Source organism: Empidonax traillii, unplaced genomic scaffold (assembly GCF_003031625.1).
Source record: "Empidonax traillii isolate 1590-97213 ecotype Southwest subspecies unplaced genomic scaffold, ASM303162v1 scaffold258:size685985, whole genome shotgun sequence".
Taxonomy (NCBI): domain Eukaryota; kingdom Metazoa; phylum Chordata; class Aves; order Passeriformes; family Tyrannidae; genus Empidonax; species Empidonax traillii.
In genome coordinates, this window is record NW_020955451.1 from 44,461 (window position 1) to 62,602 (window position 18,142).

General features: G+C 41.5%; 1 protein-coding gene across 2 annotated transcripts in view; it reads left to right on the top strand.

The window, feature by feature from the left end:
- The first annotated feature begins 4,496 nt into the window (after positions 1-4,496).
- SUCLG2 (succinate-CoA ligase GDP-forming beta subunit) overlaps positions 4,497-18,142 on the top strand; it is a 106,161-nt gene continuing 92,515 nt past the window's right edge. Inside the window, exon 1 of one of the 2 annotated variants that reach the window (XM_027889301.1) lies at positions 4,497-4,597. In XM_027889301.1, coding sequence (XP_027745102.1) covers positions 4,514-4,597 — 84 coding nt within the window. In that variant the 5' untranslated portion in view covers positions 4,497-4,513. The remainder of the gene's footprint in view (positions 4,598-18,142) is intronic. The other variant, XM_027889302.1, reaches the window with a different exon arrangement.

Sequence of the window (18,142 nt, forward strand, 5' to 3'; positions counted from 1 at the left end):
AAGGCTCTGTGAGGGTATAGTCACATCTTATCAAAGAGGTCCAGCCTCTGAGAGGTTGTTTTCTTCCAGTGTATCCCACAGCTCAGATCTTTACACTTTTTGTATTCAGTCTTATATTGTCTCTGACAGAAGTTCAATAAAATTGTCTTTCTACCCACAATATCAGGGTTCTCAGCACTGCTGGAACTGAATGTTATAGACCTACAGTCTATCTTTGTGACAAACCTGAACTCCCTTGTCTGTCTCATTATATGGGAGGCCACTGGCAAAAGGTAGCAGTGTCTCTCCTATAAATTGATGCATAATTTCTACTGTTTCCAGCCAATAATTTATGTCATAATTCATTAAAGTTTCCTTTTTAAACAGTCAGATGGTTAGTTATCAAAAAAGGTGGAGCATTATTTTTGCTATTGCTCCCCTTGGCATTGCCTCTCTTGCTATAAATCTTTTTAAAGTTGTCATTTCACTACTTTTTCTCCTTATTCCTACATGTTATTATTTAAAATCTTCCCTGGTTTAGACACTTTTAAATTCTTAGCTTCAAGCACACGTCAAAATTATCACACATTTTAACAGTGTTGAAATGCAGCACCTTGGCTTCCCACAGCATCAAGCAGAGGCTGCAAACACTCTTTCAAGGCTTCACATGATTCTTTTGTTTCAAGCCTCATACAAGTTTCACTGTGTACAGCAGAGGGGCAGGAAATTTGAAAATGCAAAGGGCAAACTGATATTTACACACACACTTCGAGGATGCAGCAGTACACAGAGCTCATGTTTACTGAAGACAGTGCAACCAGGACATTTGATCCTATCTAGCCAAGAAACACCCCATCCTGCTTGCTTCCAGGATCCCTTCCATTATATTCCAATAATTTTTTAATGAATGGCAATTTTGTGGCTGTATGCAACGACTGAACTCAGTGATCTGGGAGGTAATTCTCAGTTCTAATATGCTATTTTTCATTCCTTATTTCCATCCTTCTTTTTAGATTTGAACATTGTCATTTTAATCTTTTCCCCACCCACTTACAATGCATTTTTCTTTTTAGTTTTACATTTGAAGACAAGGAGACATGAACAGAGGAAAGGAATCAGGAATAGTGAAGGGCTGAGACAGCATCATAAACTGAGAGGAACGTTGTGCACCAGGACTTGTGCTCTGGAGTGACACCGTAAGCCTTGTTTCCTGTTCCTCAGTCACCCACAGTGGGGCTATTTGAGTGAGTTTGTTGCAGTTTTAATACCCTCACACATTACTCTTGGGTTTGCTGCTTGTGGTATGTCTTTCACACACAGATTAAGTTGGTCTCTACAAAATTTATGTGAATACAAAGCTCAGGTTCCATAGTTGAGCCAAGAGTAACGACAAGGTAAGAGGCAGATGATGAAATGCCTTCCAGCCCATTGGTTACAGTGCTCTGAAAAGGGGTTACAACCCATCAAAAACTGACTAGAGCAACCGCTTCATCAGTAAGCCAAGGTAGAAATGTGAGGGCTCATCTGACTCTGCTGCAGTTTTAAGACTAATCATGTGAATAAGAAAAGATGTAATTCCCCAATTCTCTTTGAGTCTAAATTAGAAGAGGATCATTTATGAAAACATAAGATCCCTGCTTTGCTGCTGAAATAATGGTTTTATTCCTGACATGTATCAGCATGAGCTCAGACAAGTTGCTCAGGAAAAATTATTAAGAAAAAAAAGCTCCATTCAGCTCTGCTGGCTAAAATGGGTTTGTGTTTGTCCAGTGGGTTTATGGTTAAATAACAAGTTAAGGATAAACAACCTTCCTGAATGGCTGAAAACATCATCCATGTGCTCAGTGAGACATCCACCTTCAGCAAATGCTGGTTTGGAAGGCAATCTGCACAGATAAGAAAATTAATATATAGTGTTAGCAAGTACCACTGCAACGATGAAGAAATACAAAAACACTTAAAATCGTGCTTTACCCGTGAGGTAATTTTTTTCATCTCTAAAGGTTTTCACTTGAACACTATTAACTATTTAGCCTTAAGGAAAGTTCTTAAGAGGTATAAACCTTACTCGATGCTTTTTTTAAACATAATTGCAAAAACATTACTGGTTGTTTTGCATTAAGTGGGCCATTGCTAAAAAGCTTAGTTACATTCTAGCCTTTTCTGTAACCTGGGGAAGAGAGGAGAAAGGCAGCACTCTCAATTGCTGCATATTCATGCAAGGGTACAGGGAGGAATATTTGGAAGGAATGTTCTCTGAAATTGGCCTCTCTGCCTACCCTTTTTTATTTTGCAGTTCACTTCCCTTCCCTCCTTATTTGAGAGGGTAATGTGTTGAGACTATTCCTTAGCTGTTCCCAAATTCCTGCATTCCAAGTGTGTTCCTTAACAGTAATTAATGTGTATGTCTCCTCTCTCTCACACACACATATCCTTGTACCCCATGTTCCAACAATGCTGGCTCCTGCTTGCTCTAATTGCTTCAGAAATATGTTTTATCTAAATTTTCTGTAGTTTCCACATACACAGAAGGAAACCAAATGTGAAGACAATGAATCTGTGTACCTTTTCTCCTTTAAAGGTCAGATATCTTCTACTCTACAGATACAAAAAAAAAAATCATGTCTTGGTGACTAACCCACACTGTACATCTGCAGTGTTTTCCCCCTAAATCTAAACAATAAAAATAGAGTAAAGAAGGTTCTCCACTATTTATATTATGCAGTGAAAGTGCTCCTCATAGCATTAAATGATAGCCTTGCATGCTATTCACACACATTATCTGAAAGCTTATATACCTATTATATATATAAACCTAATGCCGACAGCCATAATAGTCTGCATGAATAGGGAACTTTGTGCTTACTGAACCACAGTCACGAAACTAAAAATGAAATCATAGTTCCTTCATCATAATACCAAAGGCGGTATATAATACTCTGAAAGAACCAGCACACAGTAATACCTGGCTTAATACTGGGTACCATACATTACTGTTCAATGCTATCAAAAAGCTGCATCTTCAGATTCTTTATTGAAATATATTACATTACTTAAATTGTCATGACAAAGACAAAGGTGTTCAATTTTAGATTTTTCTGGCACCTCAGTTTTTATGAAATTGCATATTTTTTCCCTAATAGAAGTATAATTTATTTGCTGATTAAATTCCAATAAGGGAGTCCTGATTTTTTTTGTAAAAAAATACATTTGGGAACGCAAGTTCTAAGCGCTGACAGGTACGTTCTCCTTTGTTTCCACTCACAACCTGGACTAGAAGACTGGGATTTGACTGTTTTGTTTTTCCAACTATTTCATCACGAAACACTAAATAAATAATGTTCAGCATAACTAATGTGCCTCCATATAATGCTAACTCTGCACGATTCCATATAAGTGAATTTAATATGAATTGTGGTAAAATTGCAAGTGTATCTCATCCACTGCTCAATTTTAGCAATTTATTTTTTTTCAAAGCATGATCGTTAATGGACAATTTAAGTGAGCTATTTAAAGTTAACTCTCCAATACTTACAGGCAGATCATCCAAAGTGTGCATTAACCATAACCAGACACAGAAATGGCCAGTGGGGTCACACAGAGACCATAACTGCAAAGATCAGGCCATTTGACTCTTGAGTTCGCATCAGATTGTAGAGATGATACACTTGTGTCTACACCAGCCCCTAAGTCATTCCTGATAGCTGGCGCTATTTTTGCAGATCTGGCTTCTGGGACTCACTTTCATGAAACCTCTGCTTGCATTGGGAACTCCGATGTTAGATTTTATATCGATGTGATGAGTCATGAGCCCTCCACCAGAGCTCCGGTCTTCGGTACCGTCCCCCAGGCGGGCTTAAATTCAGTGTCTCAGGTTTGGCCTTAACTAACAGGTTTTCACAGAATCACAGAATCATTCAGGTTGGGAAAACCTCTGAGTTTGAACACCACCTTGTCAACTAGGCCGTGGCACTCAGTGCCATTTCCAGTCTTTCCCTAAACACCTTCAGGGATGGCGACTCCACCACCTCCCTGGCTGCCCATTCCAACGCTTGACACCGGCCCCTGGCCCTGCATGCTCGGCACGGTCACCTCAAACCTCCACAGGATCCCAGAATCCCACAATGAGTCAGGCTGGGAGAGACCACAGTGGGTCACCTGGCACAGGGTTTATCATGTGATTATAAGTCACACAGGATTGTGCCCGGACAGCTCTGGAATATCCCCAGCGTGGGAGACTCCACACCCTCTCCGTGAGGGGCTGCGGGGGCTGTGTGGGCGCGGACGGCACCGTGGGGTGCTGGTGTGAGGCAAGGTGTGCTATCTCTCTTGGGAAAGGGCGATGGAGCTGAGCCTGTTCGGCCTCGAGAAGAGACATATCGGTGAGGTCCCTTTTCAGTCGCCTCTTCTCGAGGCCGAACAAGCAGCCCCTCACAGCCCACCCCCTCAGCCCCGCACCGGCCCCGCCGCTCCCTCTCCGCCCTCCGCCGGGGCTTCCGCCCAGGGCGCGGGGCAGGGCGGGGACAGCGATAAGATGGCGGCTCCCTTGGCCAGGCCGGCGGGGTTTGTGCTGAGGGACTTGGCCCTGCGATCCGCCCGCCTGCGGGGCGGCTTCCCGGTGAGTGAGACCGGCCCCGGCCGCCGCAGCCTCCGCTCCGCAGCCCGTCCCCGCACCGCCCGTCCCGGCTTCCCCGCTCGCAGCCTCCGCTCTCCACGCCCGTGTTCTGGCAGCGGGAAGGACCCTTCGCCTCCCGCCGTGGCGGAGCTGGGGCTGCTGATGCCCGGGCTGGATGGAGGACGCGTCCAGCCTGGGGAGCCCTGAGGGATCGGGGCGAGGCTGCGGCTGAGGCGCCGGGTCAGGGCTGGGCGGCTCAAAAGCGTGACCTGCGGCGCCAGCTCTGAGCGCCTCCTGCCCCTGCAGCTCTCACTGCTCCTGGTTATTTCATTAACACAACTGCGTGAAATGAAGTGAAGCAATGCCGATTATCCAGACACGTTTCAGCTGGCAGCATCGGTTTGGCTCTGGCTCTGCGCGGGTGGCTGGGGTCAGGCTGGGGTGAGTGATGCCCACCGGGAAGGTCGGTCACAGCTCAGGATTCCTGGTGGCCTTGGACCTCAGACCTGTGCTGGGAAAGAGTGAAAGGGCCTCCTGGAAGGGCTCCTGCTCAGGAGCTCTCCCGAGGTGTAGCAGGAGTTCATTATTCACCTCAAGAGTAGGCAGCTCTGGTGCCTTTGGCAACCAGCTTCTTTAGTTTGTATTTTTATCAGCAGCAGCTGCATGGGAACTGCTTTGGCCCACGTTTCCGAGCAGAAGTATTTTTTTTCCCCAAGACAAGAGCCTCTGGAGGGAACAAAGTGTGTGGCGGGTTGTGCTCCGCAGGTGCCACCACTGGGAATGCTCGTGGCTGCAGGTGCACGGCGTGGGATGGCTGTTGGATAAAGTGGGACGTTGGTGCTGAACTTAAATTGTGTGGTGCAACTGCTTCTGTGTGGTTTATCCTTTAACCTGAAGGAGGTTAGCTGGCTTGATTTTTTAAATCTGAAATCTTTTGTGCCCAGATTTCTTATTTTAATGCTGGGTATATGGTTCAGCAGTTCAGTGCAATTGATTTGTTGATTCAGGATGTGTCTGTTTCATATAAACACACACAGACAGGGAGAGGATGTTTATGTGTGTGTGTGTACATATATTTATCTGTATATATATATATTCACATTTAAATATATTAATATGAAAGAACAGTGTTGTCGCTCCCAGCAGTGTTTGGTGCATGTTGAAGGTGCATTCATGCCATTGTGATTTACGTGAATCTGATCCTACAATAAGGAACTTGGAGGTAACATCCCTGTTCTTGCAGGACTTTGATGTGGAGAGCCTGGAAAGGCTGGAGTGTGGAGCATTGCCTGGACAGTCATCTCAATATAGAGGGTGTTTTGGTTGAGCTCAGTTTTAAGCCCTGTCTTTATCTTGCACTGCAGTGGGATTTGAGGTACAGGTAGAAATTAGGAGTTAATGTTCTATTCTATTGTCTCTCAAGGCACGGAGTAACCCTATAAATAACCCACTGAAATCACTGAGTGTCAGCTCAGACTCTCAAGAGTATTCTTAGGATATCAAGGTGGCCAACTTTAAAAAAAAATAAATCTTTATTTGTGCGTTATTTTTGAACTAGAGATGCTGAACTTGTATTATAAATCACATTTTATTATTCTGTTTCTGAACTCTGACAGATACTGAGAGCGTCTCCCAAGATCTGTGCTTTCCAAGTAGGCTATTTTCAAGAGCCACGTCAATACTGTATAACAACAAATCAAGCTGTTAATTTCAAAGTAAACCACTTTGCTGTAGAAAGGTCTTCAGTTTTGCAATGTTACATAATAGAACTCCCATCTAAACAATCTCCTAATCTTCCCCTGCCTTAGACTTTAAGCTACAAACAAGTTGATCAACCAGAGCCTGCATTTCTGCGCTACAAAGTAGGATAAACGACACCAGAGTAAGATCCTTTGAAAGAGTTTTTGTCATTTGTATCATTCCTTCCTTGGCTCAGACCAGAAGTTACACTGTTACTTTATTTATTTACCATAAACCATCAAAACCTGTCCTCGAAGACCATCACATTGTTCTTTTCACAGATAAGGGTCTTCTATAAGACTGGTATTTCTTAATTTCATCTTCTCTACACTTTGTTGTTTTGGTAACCATGTGTGAGGAGATTCTTGGTGAGATTTAAAATCTTTCCTCATAACCCTCGTGACTTAAGATTGGAGTGGTGTGTACACTCTGTATCTGTTGCAAAATTTCTTATTATTTCAAAACTGTTGATGTTCATAGTTGTGCTGGAACAAGTTTTTTGGGAAATCTGGTTGTGTGCTGTCATTATAATCTGCCCCCACACGTTTTCCCCTGTAACTTCATTTTAGGGGTGGAATAAATGGTACTTGATCCTATGGCATGAAAATATTTTATCGTCCTTCTGCTTTCCCTTTGGCTCTTTACCATTTAAAGCTGTTAAACATTTTTTTGCTCTTTTTGCTTCTTGTGTTTGTGCTAGATTCAGTTCTCTGTGCTTCTGGAGTTTAAATCTGACCAAGTGTTCTAAGAAGATAAAAGATAGATTTCAGTTGTCTGCAGAGCGTGTGGACAAGCGTATTTAGAGCCGCTCGTGCTGGAGCAATATTTGTAAAGAGCTGTGACAAACGCTCCAGGGACCACTCCGCTGCAGAATTCAATCTTGTTGGCTGGCAACAAATAGGCTCCACTGAAGGCTGTTTATTTGAATGGGAGTTGGATTGGGCCCTTTGGGAGAATGCTGTGTTTTCAAAATAGCTTCAGATGCAGCGGAATTCGGCGATGAATATAAATGAGGAACAATTAAATCAGAATCATAAAAAAAAAAAAAACCCGCTCAAGGTAACTCTCTGGTATTCTAATAGAGTGAGCAGGTTGACTGGTGTGTTATGGACCCTATCCCAGCCTTCCAAGCAAGGCTCAGTCCTGCCAGAACACATCCAAATTCCAAGTGTGTGGAAAATATATTAAAAAAAAAAAAAAAAGCAAGGGCAGGAAGATGGAATTAAACAATCTTCCTGTTGTAAAATCTGCTGAATGCTGCAGATATTAGAAATAGGGAACTGTGCAAGGTTGCTCCCTGCAGATGCCTTCAGTTCTTAGATTTGGATGCCTGTGAAGCCTCATTAACACTGAACAGAGAAAGTTGTGTTGTCGTTAAGAATTTATCAGCTGTGGTAGCTGATCCTCCATGCAACACAAAACACTACTGAAAACTTTTCAATTCATGACTTCAGAAGCTACTTCAATGCCAGACTCTTGTTTTTTTCTTAGTTTTGTATGAAGTTCTTGAAAATTTCTTGAAGGTTTGGACTGTTTCCCTGTTTGGCTTTTCCTGGTTGGCAGTTTTGCTGTAATTTGCGAGGTTTTACATTTTGAGGCAGGAAATACACGAGCCTACAGACTTTCACAAACAGCTTTTTCTGTAAGCACCTCAACCAAATGACAGGAAAGCCCTCCTCAAACTCTAGACAAAACTGAAATGCCAAAGTGGAGCAGATGTTTGGCCCACTCCTCCCCGGCAGTTCCATTAAACACATGGTTATTGAATCCTATTTTAAGATGAAAGAAGGAAATGAAAACATAAATATAACCTCAGACTGTGATTTTTTTTATTTTTTTTTTTAAAAAATTCATATTTTGTCAATTTTTTAGTGAGTTTTATGCTGGTGCAACTTCTACCTTGGGAGCAGTTTGGCTCTGGCACAGATATTCACAGCTTTGTCTTGAAGTAGAAAAGCTGCAATTTGCTGCATTGATTTACCTTCCTTTGTACCTCATGGGGGTACAATCAGGGGATAGGGCTAATTAGATGAGAAGAGAGAGCCTTCATGAATATGACATTAGGTGGAGAATTAGCAGGGACACCTGTGGTCCTAAACCTGGCTGTGGATGAGTAAACCCTTCCTCCTGACCCTCCATCTGAACGTCCAAACACTTTATCCAAAGAGACTCCTTACCTTGCTTGAGTATATTTAGGATTGGCTAAAGTTTTTGATATAAAAGCAAGTGGTTTTCTATTTTTTATTGATCTGCCTCCTGAGGAACTAGATGAAGTGTCAGTAGACAAGCTGTGTTTTCTTTACAGGTATCTGAGTGACTGTTTCCTCCTGTTTTTCTCTGGAATAGTGTCAGTGTATGTAGCAACTTTTAGTTTTTTATCCTTTTTTTGGAAAAAATAAAAGGCCTTTCATTTGGTCTTTCTGGCTGTTCACTGCCAAGAGGGATGCTACGAAGAATGTTTGAAGATACTGAGATTCTTCTGAGGATACAGAAAAGTGAGATGAGGGTTTAGAAACACTTGGGGTTTATTTGTTTCTTAGAAGGAGATAATTTCTCTGCTGTATTATCATCTCTCTTGCCTGGAAGGTTCATTTTCAGCAAAAATTGGAAATGTACTCATTTAATGCTTAGGGATGAGATTCTCCCCCTCCCTGTTTTGGGGACTCGCTCCCAGGTAACAGTTCCAGGATGATTTTTATTGATAAATTTTTATTGTTGCTGTTGACAACACCTGTAGTGAGTAACTCTGCTCATTATTGCCTCGGCCAGTCCAATTTTTCTGTGCATGTTTGAGACCATCATCTGCAGCTTTGAGCATGTACCCTAAGGATTTTCTCTAGAAAATTTCCTCCTTCAATACTCTCTGCTGAGAAAAGCAGTTTCCAGCCATCTGTGACTCAGCTCATGCTCACCTCTTCCACAGCATTTTAATAAACACAGGACAGAAATCTTGGTACCTGTGCAACTGCTTATGACAGTAACTTTGGAACTGGTAATTAAAGATTGATCCATAATTAATAGCTGGCTATTGATCTCATTTTAACTAGATAACGCAGCAGGAGTGGGCATGAAACGAAGTTAAGAGTGGCTATTGTGAAAAATTCCTTAATAGTGGAGCTGTGCTGTGCTCTTGAAGTCTCTGTTGCATGATTGATACTTAAAACACATTCTGAACTGAGCTGAAGCCCTCCTTTAATATGGTAATGAAAATGAAAACCCAAGACTGGTGTTTAGTTTGTTTGTGATGTTATGCTGATGGTGTTGTTCTTGTATAATTAGTAGCTAATGTTAACTGTGAAGAAAGTGAAATACTTGTTGGAGCATTTCTTCCAGATCTTCAGTTAATGTTTTATACTGATGGCACAAAATATGGTCAGTTAATGCTAGTTCTTGAGTTTCACTTGATTTGGTTTGTTTGCTTGTTTAGAAAGTGCTGGTTTGTTGAACAGATTGACTCATGAGCTTTTTTCTTCCTGTCCCCTCTCTGGTCTCTTTCTGTTTGCTCACTGGTTTTCCTAAACTACAAGAACGTATTTCAAAATTGAATTACATTTTGCTTAATTTTTACAATGAGCTGAGAGTGCATCAACTTTGTATCTAAAATCAGAAAGCTCTAGGCACTCACAACCCCCATTGGGCATGGATGTGAGTTGGGGTATTTCACTCAAAGACTGTTTTGTTTAATACAAGTGCTTTTTCAATGTCTTGTAAGTGATTTATTATCATTCATTTGGGTTTATTTACCTTGCACATGGGTAGTACTTGGTGACAGACCAATTTTGATCTGCCCTGTTTGTCTTTAATTTGTGCATCACAGAATCACAGCCTGGTTTGGGTTGGAAGAGACTATAAAGACCATCCAACCTCCTGCCACTGGCGGGGACACCTTCCACTGGACCAGGCTGCTCCAAATGCCATCCAGGGTGGCCTGGGACTCTTCCAGGGATGGGACAGCCACAGCTTCTCTGGGTAATCAGTGCCAGGGCCTCTCTACCCTCACAGGAGAGGATTTCTTCCCGTGTGGTTTCTGTGCCTTAGACAGTGAAAGCATCTGCAAAGCTGGAGGCAGGGAGTGAGGGTGGCCTGTGACTGGGCCAAGTGAGCTTCTTTCTGGTCCCCGCTGACACCAGCAGCATTCCTGGGAAGGAGGTGGCCTGAGAGCTCCTCTACTTTCCCTTAGTTCTGTACCTTTACTTTGAATCCTCAAGAAAACATTACAGATGACTGCCTTAAAAAAGGTGCAGCAGGCAAAATAATGACTTTAGGTATTCAATGGCTAGCAATCTAGTTTGGAACAAAAGGGTTATTTTTTTTTTTAATGATTTAATTATAAATGGAAGTGTTTTATTTGCCTGAGCAGGGGTGGGTATTTTGAGAGGATCAGTAGCAGCAACTTTAAACATGCATTTGTACAGCGTGTTTGTAAAGATTCTGGAGCAATAAGGAAACTCTTGGGGGCAATAACTGCGGTAGATGGAAAACAGCGAGGTATTACAGGAATAGATAGACTTTGAGGAATGTAAGCCATGAAAAATAGTCTGTGTAAGGAGGAGATAGAATCACTCGCACACCTTTGATGTCTTAACTCTTGTCCACCTAAATTCTTTGTGAGATGTGAAAGTTTTCTAAGAATTGTCAGGAGGAATGGAAAATGAAGGGAGATTTTTGATCATGCCTGGTAGGTTTGTCTGCTTGTCCAAGACTTTTGACTGAAAAATATGAAGCTGCAAATTAAAAACCAGATACAATTTACTAATGGAACGCTTCATCGTTCTTTTGATATCTTCCTCTGAGGGATCTGTGGACAAAAGAACAGTTTAATTTGACATCCGCTAATTTCATGCCAGCCAAGAAAGCAGTTACTACCTTGTGCAAAAAAAAAAAAAAAAAAAAAAAAAAAAAAAAAAAAAAAAGTTGTTCATACACAATATTGGCATAAAAATGTCAGGGAATTTCCACTTACGGGAAGAGTTATATGTGCAAATATGGATAACAATGATGAGTATAGTTAAAAAATACAGCTACTTATGATAATTATAGAGGAAAGGGCTATTAAAAGCAACCATATCCCTTTTATTGTCATCATAGTAGTTGCTTAAGGTCTGAAGATGGCATGAGAAATGTATTTTCCCCTTAACTTTTGTAGCTTCTTCAGTTCTGTCACTGCAAACACATTGGAAATAGTGAATCTATTTAATTGAATTCTTTCATGCAGAGTTTCAGCCTAGATTTGTTTTTCGGTTAAATGGCTCAGATTTAAAATAGTCCAAAGTAACACCATAAATTTTGGAAGTAGAGGAACAGATATTTCCAGCTTGCTTTAAAGATGGTGTGTGTGGAGTGATTGAACATGATTCCAGAGCAGCTGGAATGCTGGAGTTCCATCTAGGGAGGGTGGACCACACGTCTGAGAACCTGTGGGTCAGGGTTAGTGGGCAGACACGGTTATTTAGAGTGTTGTTGTGCGTGTTCTGCAGCTCCTCCAGCAAGAATCAGATGAAGCTTCAGACACCTGGAGGCAGCCTCATCTTTGCAGGCCCTGCTCCTCACAGAGGGCTTGGTTCCCTGCAGTGTCTGCTGCGGGGACAGTCCAGGAGGGCACAAGTAATCAAGCGATCCAGGAGGTTTCTGGAGGGCTTTGATAGCAACTTGCCAGTGCAGATGACTGAGGAGCCAACAACAGGAGACACGAGTGGACCTCGTGTGTGCAAACAAAGAGAACTGGTCAGGGACCCCACAGCTCTCCCTGGGGAAATGTCTGCCTTGGAAGCTGGGGAAGAGCAGTGGATGTTGCTTATTTCCATGGATACAGCATGGGCCTCAGTGTGGCACGAGAAACAAGGCTGGACATAGTTCCAATTTCCTTCATCACTGAAGTAATGTCATCCTTTGGGCTTGGAAGTTCTATTCCATGGGATTAAACTTTTCCTTGCTCTCCCTCCATATAGTCAGGCTATATGTTTTAGTAGGTTTATCATGCCAATCAGAACTATGCACAGTGACTGTTTTGGGGTTTTTTTAAGGCTAAATTTAATTTACTTGTGATCTGTGTGCTGCCCATATACATTTGAGTTTTAGGAGCTGTATAGATCTTTTTACATCAAGGCATCAACCAAGTGTAAAAACCTCTGGTGCATAACCTGTGTGTTTGGGATGTTTTTATGTCTCCTCAGGGAATATTCTGTTAGTGCTAATAGGGAGTTCCAAAATCTTCCAACTGCCCCATAGTCTGTCCAAGGTGATAAAAACATGGCAGAGGTGTCAGTCTCAGATGGGGAGGGTCAGTCTTTGATGATGAGATGATGCTTCTTATAGTGTGCTAAACTTGCTTTGAGATTTGGGAGTGGCAGCATGGTGAATTTCCAGTGTCAATAATGCAGAAATATTCATAAAGAAATTACTTGCTGAGGAAGGAAGAAAGTTCTTAATATTTGGCTTCCTATTGAAACACAGCTTCTATCGATTATTCTGGGTAGTTTCTGGTCTCTCCTCAGCTCTGCTCTCTGTCTCTTCTATCTTTGTCTGCTTCATGTCAGTCTCAGGCAAATGGTCTAATTAAAACTAAGACTTGTTACTGATAAAAGTTATGAAGCATTCAGATTGAAACAAAAAATGGGTACCAGTCTTTTTTTTTTTTGCTGTCTCCAGGATAGAAACTGTTACAGTCAATTCTGCACTGGTTTAATGAGCCAGGTATGACTTAGGTGTGCAGTGGAACTGCTTCTGTAGATACTATTCTATATTTCTTTACTGCCCTGGGGATTTGCATTTTTGTTGCTTGGGAGTGTTATACTGCTCAGTGCTCAAAGTCATAATCTGTGATGACATAGTTGGCAGCATGGAAATTATCATGATTTGACTTCAGCTATTAAAGAGCTGGAACAGAAAAACTGTGGTTATGTGGTTTACATTTGCTTCTCTGCGATGAAAAACAGAGCTCAAACTGTCGAAATTGGCATTTTATGAGTGTTTTTCTTAAAATACCAGTGACTTCTAACACTTGAAAAAGTATTCTTCCAGGGTATGGTAGGCGTGAAATGCTTCTTTGATAGATATGATTACTTGAGATAGGAATTAAGACACATTTCTGTTCAACCCATTGACAATGCTTTGAGTTTTCTAATGATTCAGGAAGCCTAATTAGGATGCAGTACACGAAAAATTGGTAGTGGGTACTTTGTCTCGTGTTGGGTGCTAAAAGAGTTTTAGATTTATTTTTTCCTGGTTATATTTACTATTTATGGTTGGATAAAAGCCTAGTTTTAATCTTGTAAAAAATTAGGAAATTAAACACTCTTCTAAGATGAGACCAAAATATATTAAATTTCCCCGAAGATATTTAAAATAAAAGAATATTTCTGATTTATGGGGAGATGGTTTATTTCACTTTTTGAATGTGTGGTGCATATCACCAACAATCTCCTTTCACTTGCCAAGGCAGAGAATGTAATTTATGATATTTTCTGCAACTAATTATACAGGTGTGTATGGTACTGAGTTTATTTTCATCAGATACTTCAAAGCCTTACTTTTTAGGTCAGGAAAGTAAGCTTCTCTTGAAGCTTTGAAGTTTAAAAAAGCAAAATGAACATAATTTGACTAAAATTAATTACTAATGCAAAACAGAGCTTCTGATGGTGGGGCACATTGACAAAGGCAGAATTTGGATCTGTGAGTTCAGGTTCTTCTTCCTTTACCCAAGCAAAGGCTTGTAAGTCATTTTAAAACTGTTTTATTCTGCTGAATTTCAGTTTAAAAATGCAAGGAAAAACTGCTTGCAAACAAACTGTGAAGTAAGAAGGGAGGGCATGAGTTTGACCCTTTGAGTGGACTGGCAGCTTGGTGTTCAGGCAGGCAGCTTTGTTCTGGGACACTCGGTTTGTGGTGTGACCTCAGGCATGTTGGTCAAACCAGGCAGTTTCTAAGTAATCCTGCAGAATGAGGTATCTGCTGTGTTTCAGCTGCGTTTTCCAAAGTTGCTAGTGAGTCACTGCCCAGGTGAAGGCTGGGGGGGTGGGAGTGTGCTCAGCTCTGCTCAGGAAGCCTTTACACACTGACCAAAAAGCATCCAAGAACTTCCTGCCAGAAGTGTGCTGTCAGTTAATTTGCAGAAATTTTATTTTGCTGTTTGCATTTAAATAGAGGCCTGAATGCTCCCCTGGGTGGGGAGCAGGTTGTGGGTTGTCAGGGATTTGGTGATGTCCTGCTTAATTTGGAGGTCAGTCTGTAGCAGCCTGGCTAGAAGAGCTGCTCAGCAATGGGCTGGCGAGGTGTGGGAAATGGAGGAGTGAGGTCAGGGTCAAACTGTTCAAGAGGACAATCCTTCCACCATCTCCTCTTTCACTTTTGAGGACTGTGGTCCTCACAAAAGCATATCTTCCTGCAGACACCAGACAGATCATCCAGGTGGTGGCTGCTACGATCTGCCTTGTAGTGCACAAGGATGTGGGCTCCGATTCTGGGTTTGTGAGATAAGGACAATAAGGATGACAGAAGGAGCTCAAGTCTGACCCTGTGCATGTTCCTGGTGGTTTACAATGGAGCTTAGTGGGTAGGAGAGTGTATTTACAGAATAGCTGTCAAAATCCCTGAGTGTAAGCAAGCTGTAAATAAGTCTATAGAGTATAATCATTACTGGAGACTTTAAATCTGCAATGAGTGAAGGACTTGCTTCAAGTTCATTCTTGTCTCTGCTTCCTTGCATGAGAAGTAAACAGAAGGATAAATCAGAATGCTGAGTTTGTAAATGAGATTTAAAGGCACATTGGAACAGAATTGTGTAGTTTCATTTGTGCTTTCTGGAGCTAATGACCCAACTGAGTTCTGCAGTTTAGGAACATCACATCACACTACATCATTTCCAGGGGAGTGCAGAGGTTAAGCCTGGGATCAATCAGTTTGCAATCAGACTGATTATAAAAGGACAAGGAGGAGTAGAAGATAAAATCAAAAGAACACAGTAGGACAAACATTCGGGAACCCTCGAAGTAAAAGGGTTTCTTGCAGTAGAGAGGCAGCAGGAACATTCAGGAGAACTGTTAAGGGAGTCATTGCATTTTGTTAAGGTTGCAGGCAGGATTTTCAGTCCCACTTCCACCCTGAGTACATTTACTATCCTTACTCTTTTATCTGCAATACTGTGAAATATCCAAGACATAACTGAGATGCGAAATTTGTTAAAGCACAGAAAAATTGTCCTGTTTTCTCTTGGAGCCACTGAGGAAAGATTTAGGAGGTGGGCTTTAATGAAAGAGATAAATAAAGCAAAGAAAGCCTCGACAGCACCCAGCTGCTTCAGAACTGATGGACACACTCCTGATGTTCCCCTTTCCCAGCCAAGGGATCCCACCAGTGGGAGAGGAAAAAAAAAGCTCTGAATCAGAAATAAAGAGGGATGTTGAACTATCATTATATGTTTCCTAATATATATTGATTAATATGTCATTGCAGTTTAATGTGTTTTTTTAGTGGAAGGGAATGTTGTTTTGAAGGTGGAAGAGAGAAATCCTCACAAGTATGTCACGTTAATTTTGAGGTAGTGGGTGAAATGCGCAGTCCCCCCAGTCATGATGGCATTTGAATTTTCATCTTAAAAAGCTTGAATAGAGCCACATATTTTTAGATTCAGTTACCTAGGAAAGTTGACAGTTCAGCTAGTGAGTGAGTTTTGGGAAGGTTCACCCACTTCAGTGAGGAAATCGGGGGAGAGTGAGGGAGTTTGATTCATGACTTGACTTTGGGGTCAAATCCAGTAGGCTTATTTCTTTAGTTAAATCATTCACTCTCCCAGGTTAATTTTAACATTCTGGGTAGGCTGTTCAGGTTGAGGTTGGAACTGTTCTTTTTATAATTGGTTTCTGCAGGATCTTGCTACTTTGAACTGTCCTGTATTACACATAAATGTCAGGCCTTCCTACTCTGCCTAAAAATGCACCCTGCTGCAGTCTCTTGTGTCTGACTTTGTATTTTCTTCTTAAAAGGCAGGAATGTGGCATATATAGCCGTATCATGTAGAGAGTATTTTATAGGTGTTTATTTGATAGAAATTTCTGTTCATTTCTACGATATTATTGAAATAAAACTCCTTTGGCAAGACCTGAAATTTGAAGGAAAACTTAATATTGTTTCTCATTTAAATTGTGTATGAATAAATGATTACAAATTGACAGATATTGCTTGTAGTGATTCCTTTCTCAAGTGAAAAACCAATTTCTCTTTCCTTCTTAATTTAGGAACTTAAAATTATTAAGAGATAAAAAGAGAATCTAGATGCAGCCTCAACACGAAGCAAAGAGGAATCATGAGTGGAAAGTTTAATAGTTGCTTTTGGTTTCAGGGCCATTTTGCAGTGCACCAAATCTGCAGATGAATCAGCTTTCACTGCCCTTTTCCTGTGGATAGGTTAGAAATTATTAGTACCAATAACAGGCAGGTACAGTGGGTGGGTGGGTGGAAAATGCGAAGTACTGTGTTCTCCAGTGTCCTAATCGGAGTCCTTCAGCCCCTGTGGGCTCAGCAGAGCTGGTGCCTCACCTGGACACCATTTCCCTCCCTGGTGGAGCAGAGCTGTGGTTACAGGTGCCCACGTGCCCCTGCAGGGTTTGAAGAGCCCTGGCATTCCATACCAGGTGGATTCAGTCCCTCCCGTGTGTTAGGAGGGCCCAAGGCCCTTGGGGGTGAGTTCCCAGGTCAGCTTTGCTGCCGAAGCAAATCTGGAGGATTTGCTCCCTACCAGGCTTTTATTATCCCTTTAAATAGTGTACAATATTTTCTGGATTAATTTGTTTTGAAATAATTCAGCCATACTTTATAATGCCTTATGGAACTCATCAATACTGCCTGTGTATCTGTCTAATGAGAGTTCAGTAAATTAGCATAATCATTAAACAAACAAATTATCGTTCTGCTGGTAATTGGTGACTGCCTTTCTCAACAGATGAGTGATGTCAACTGGCATCTATTAGTTTAGTGTGCTTTGTTATCTACAGGTAGGTAATCTGTGGTTTAAATCCTTGCTTTATTATGCTGCATTAGAATAATCGCTGCTGCCTGGTGATGGAAGAAAAGCAGTTTCTCTTAAATAAATGGATAAGATGACTAAATATCCCTTCTTTAGCATTTCAGTTAAAATAGCTTCCTTCTCTAAAATTGAAATGTTACTAGTTTAGAAAAACTCTTGCCTTCATTTCTTTGATATTTGTCACCATCTTTATGTTTCCTGCCGTGATGCACTGTGACTCCTGCCTTCCTATCTCTGCTTTGCAGTGGCTCCTGTTAAAAGGGAACCACGCATTGTGACAAGAGGAATTGGCTTTTCCTTGAACTATGGGCAAGTGTTCAGGGGAAGATTTAACTAAGCCCTTGTTTTGATTGTGTGAACTAGACTTAAATGCTGACACAAACACATAATATAGTAATAAAAAAAAATCCTTTGATTATTTTAAACTGTAGACTTCAGAACTAAGGCTCTTCTGGAGGTGAATTGCAGTGAATTTGAGTAATTGCTTCAAAGGAAAGGTGCAGTTGAGCAAGTGGTTCATGTTGACTCCCCCAGGCTTGGTTTGCAACAGGCAGCGCAGTCTCATGTTCAGTAATGTGGCCTTCTGAGCAGAACTGGTGGCCTGTTTTACTCTTTGGAAGTTTTTTAAGACACTTTCCAAGCTTTTGGGCCACCCTCTCAACTGCATGAGTCTGATTTTTGTAAACAATTTAACAGTAGAAATCCTAATGATAATATTAATTATGAGCTCCTTTTATAACATGCCCTCAATTTTTTTTCTGTATTTTTTTGGGTCTATGAAGGGAACC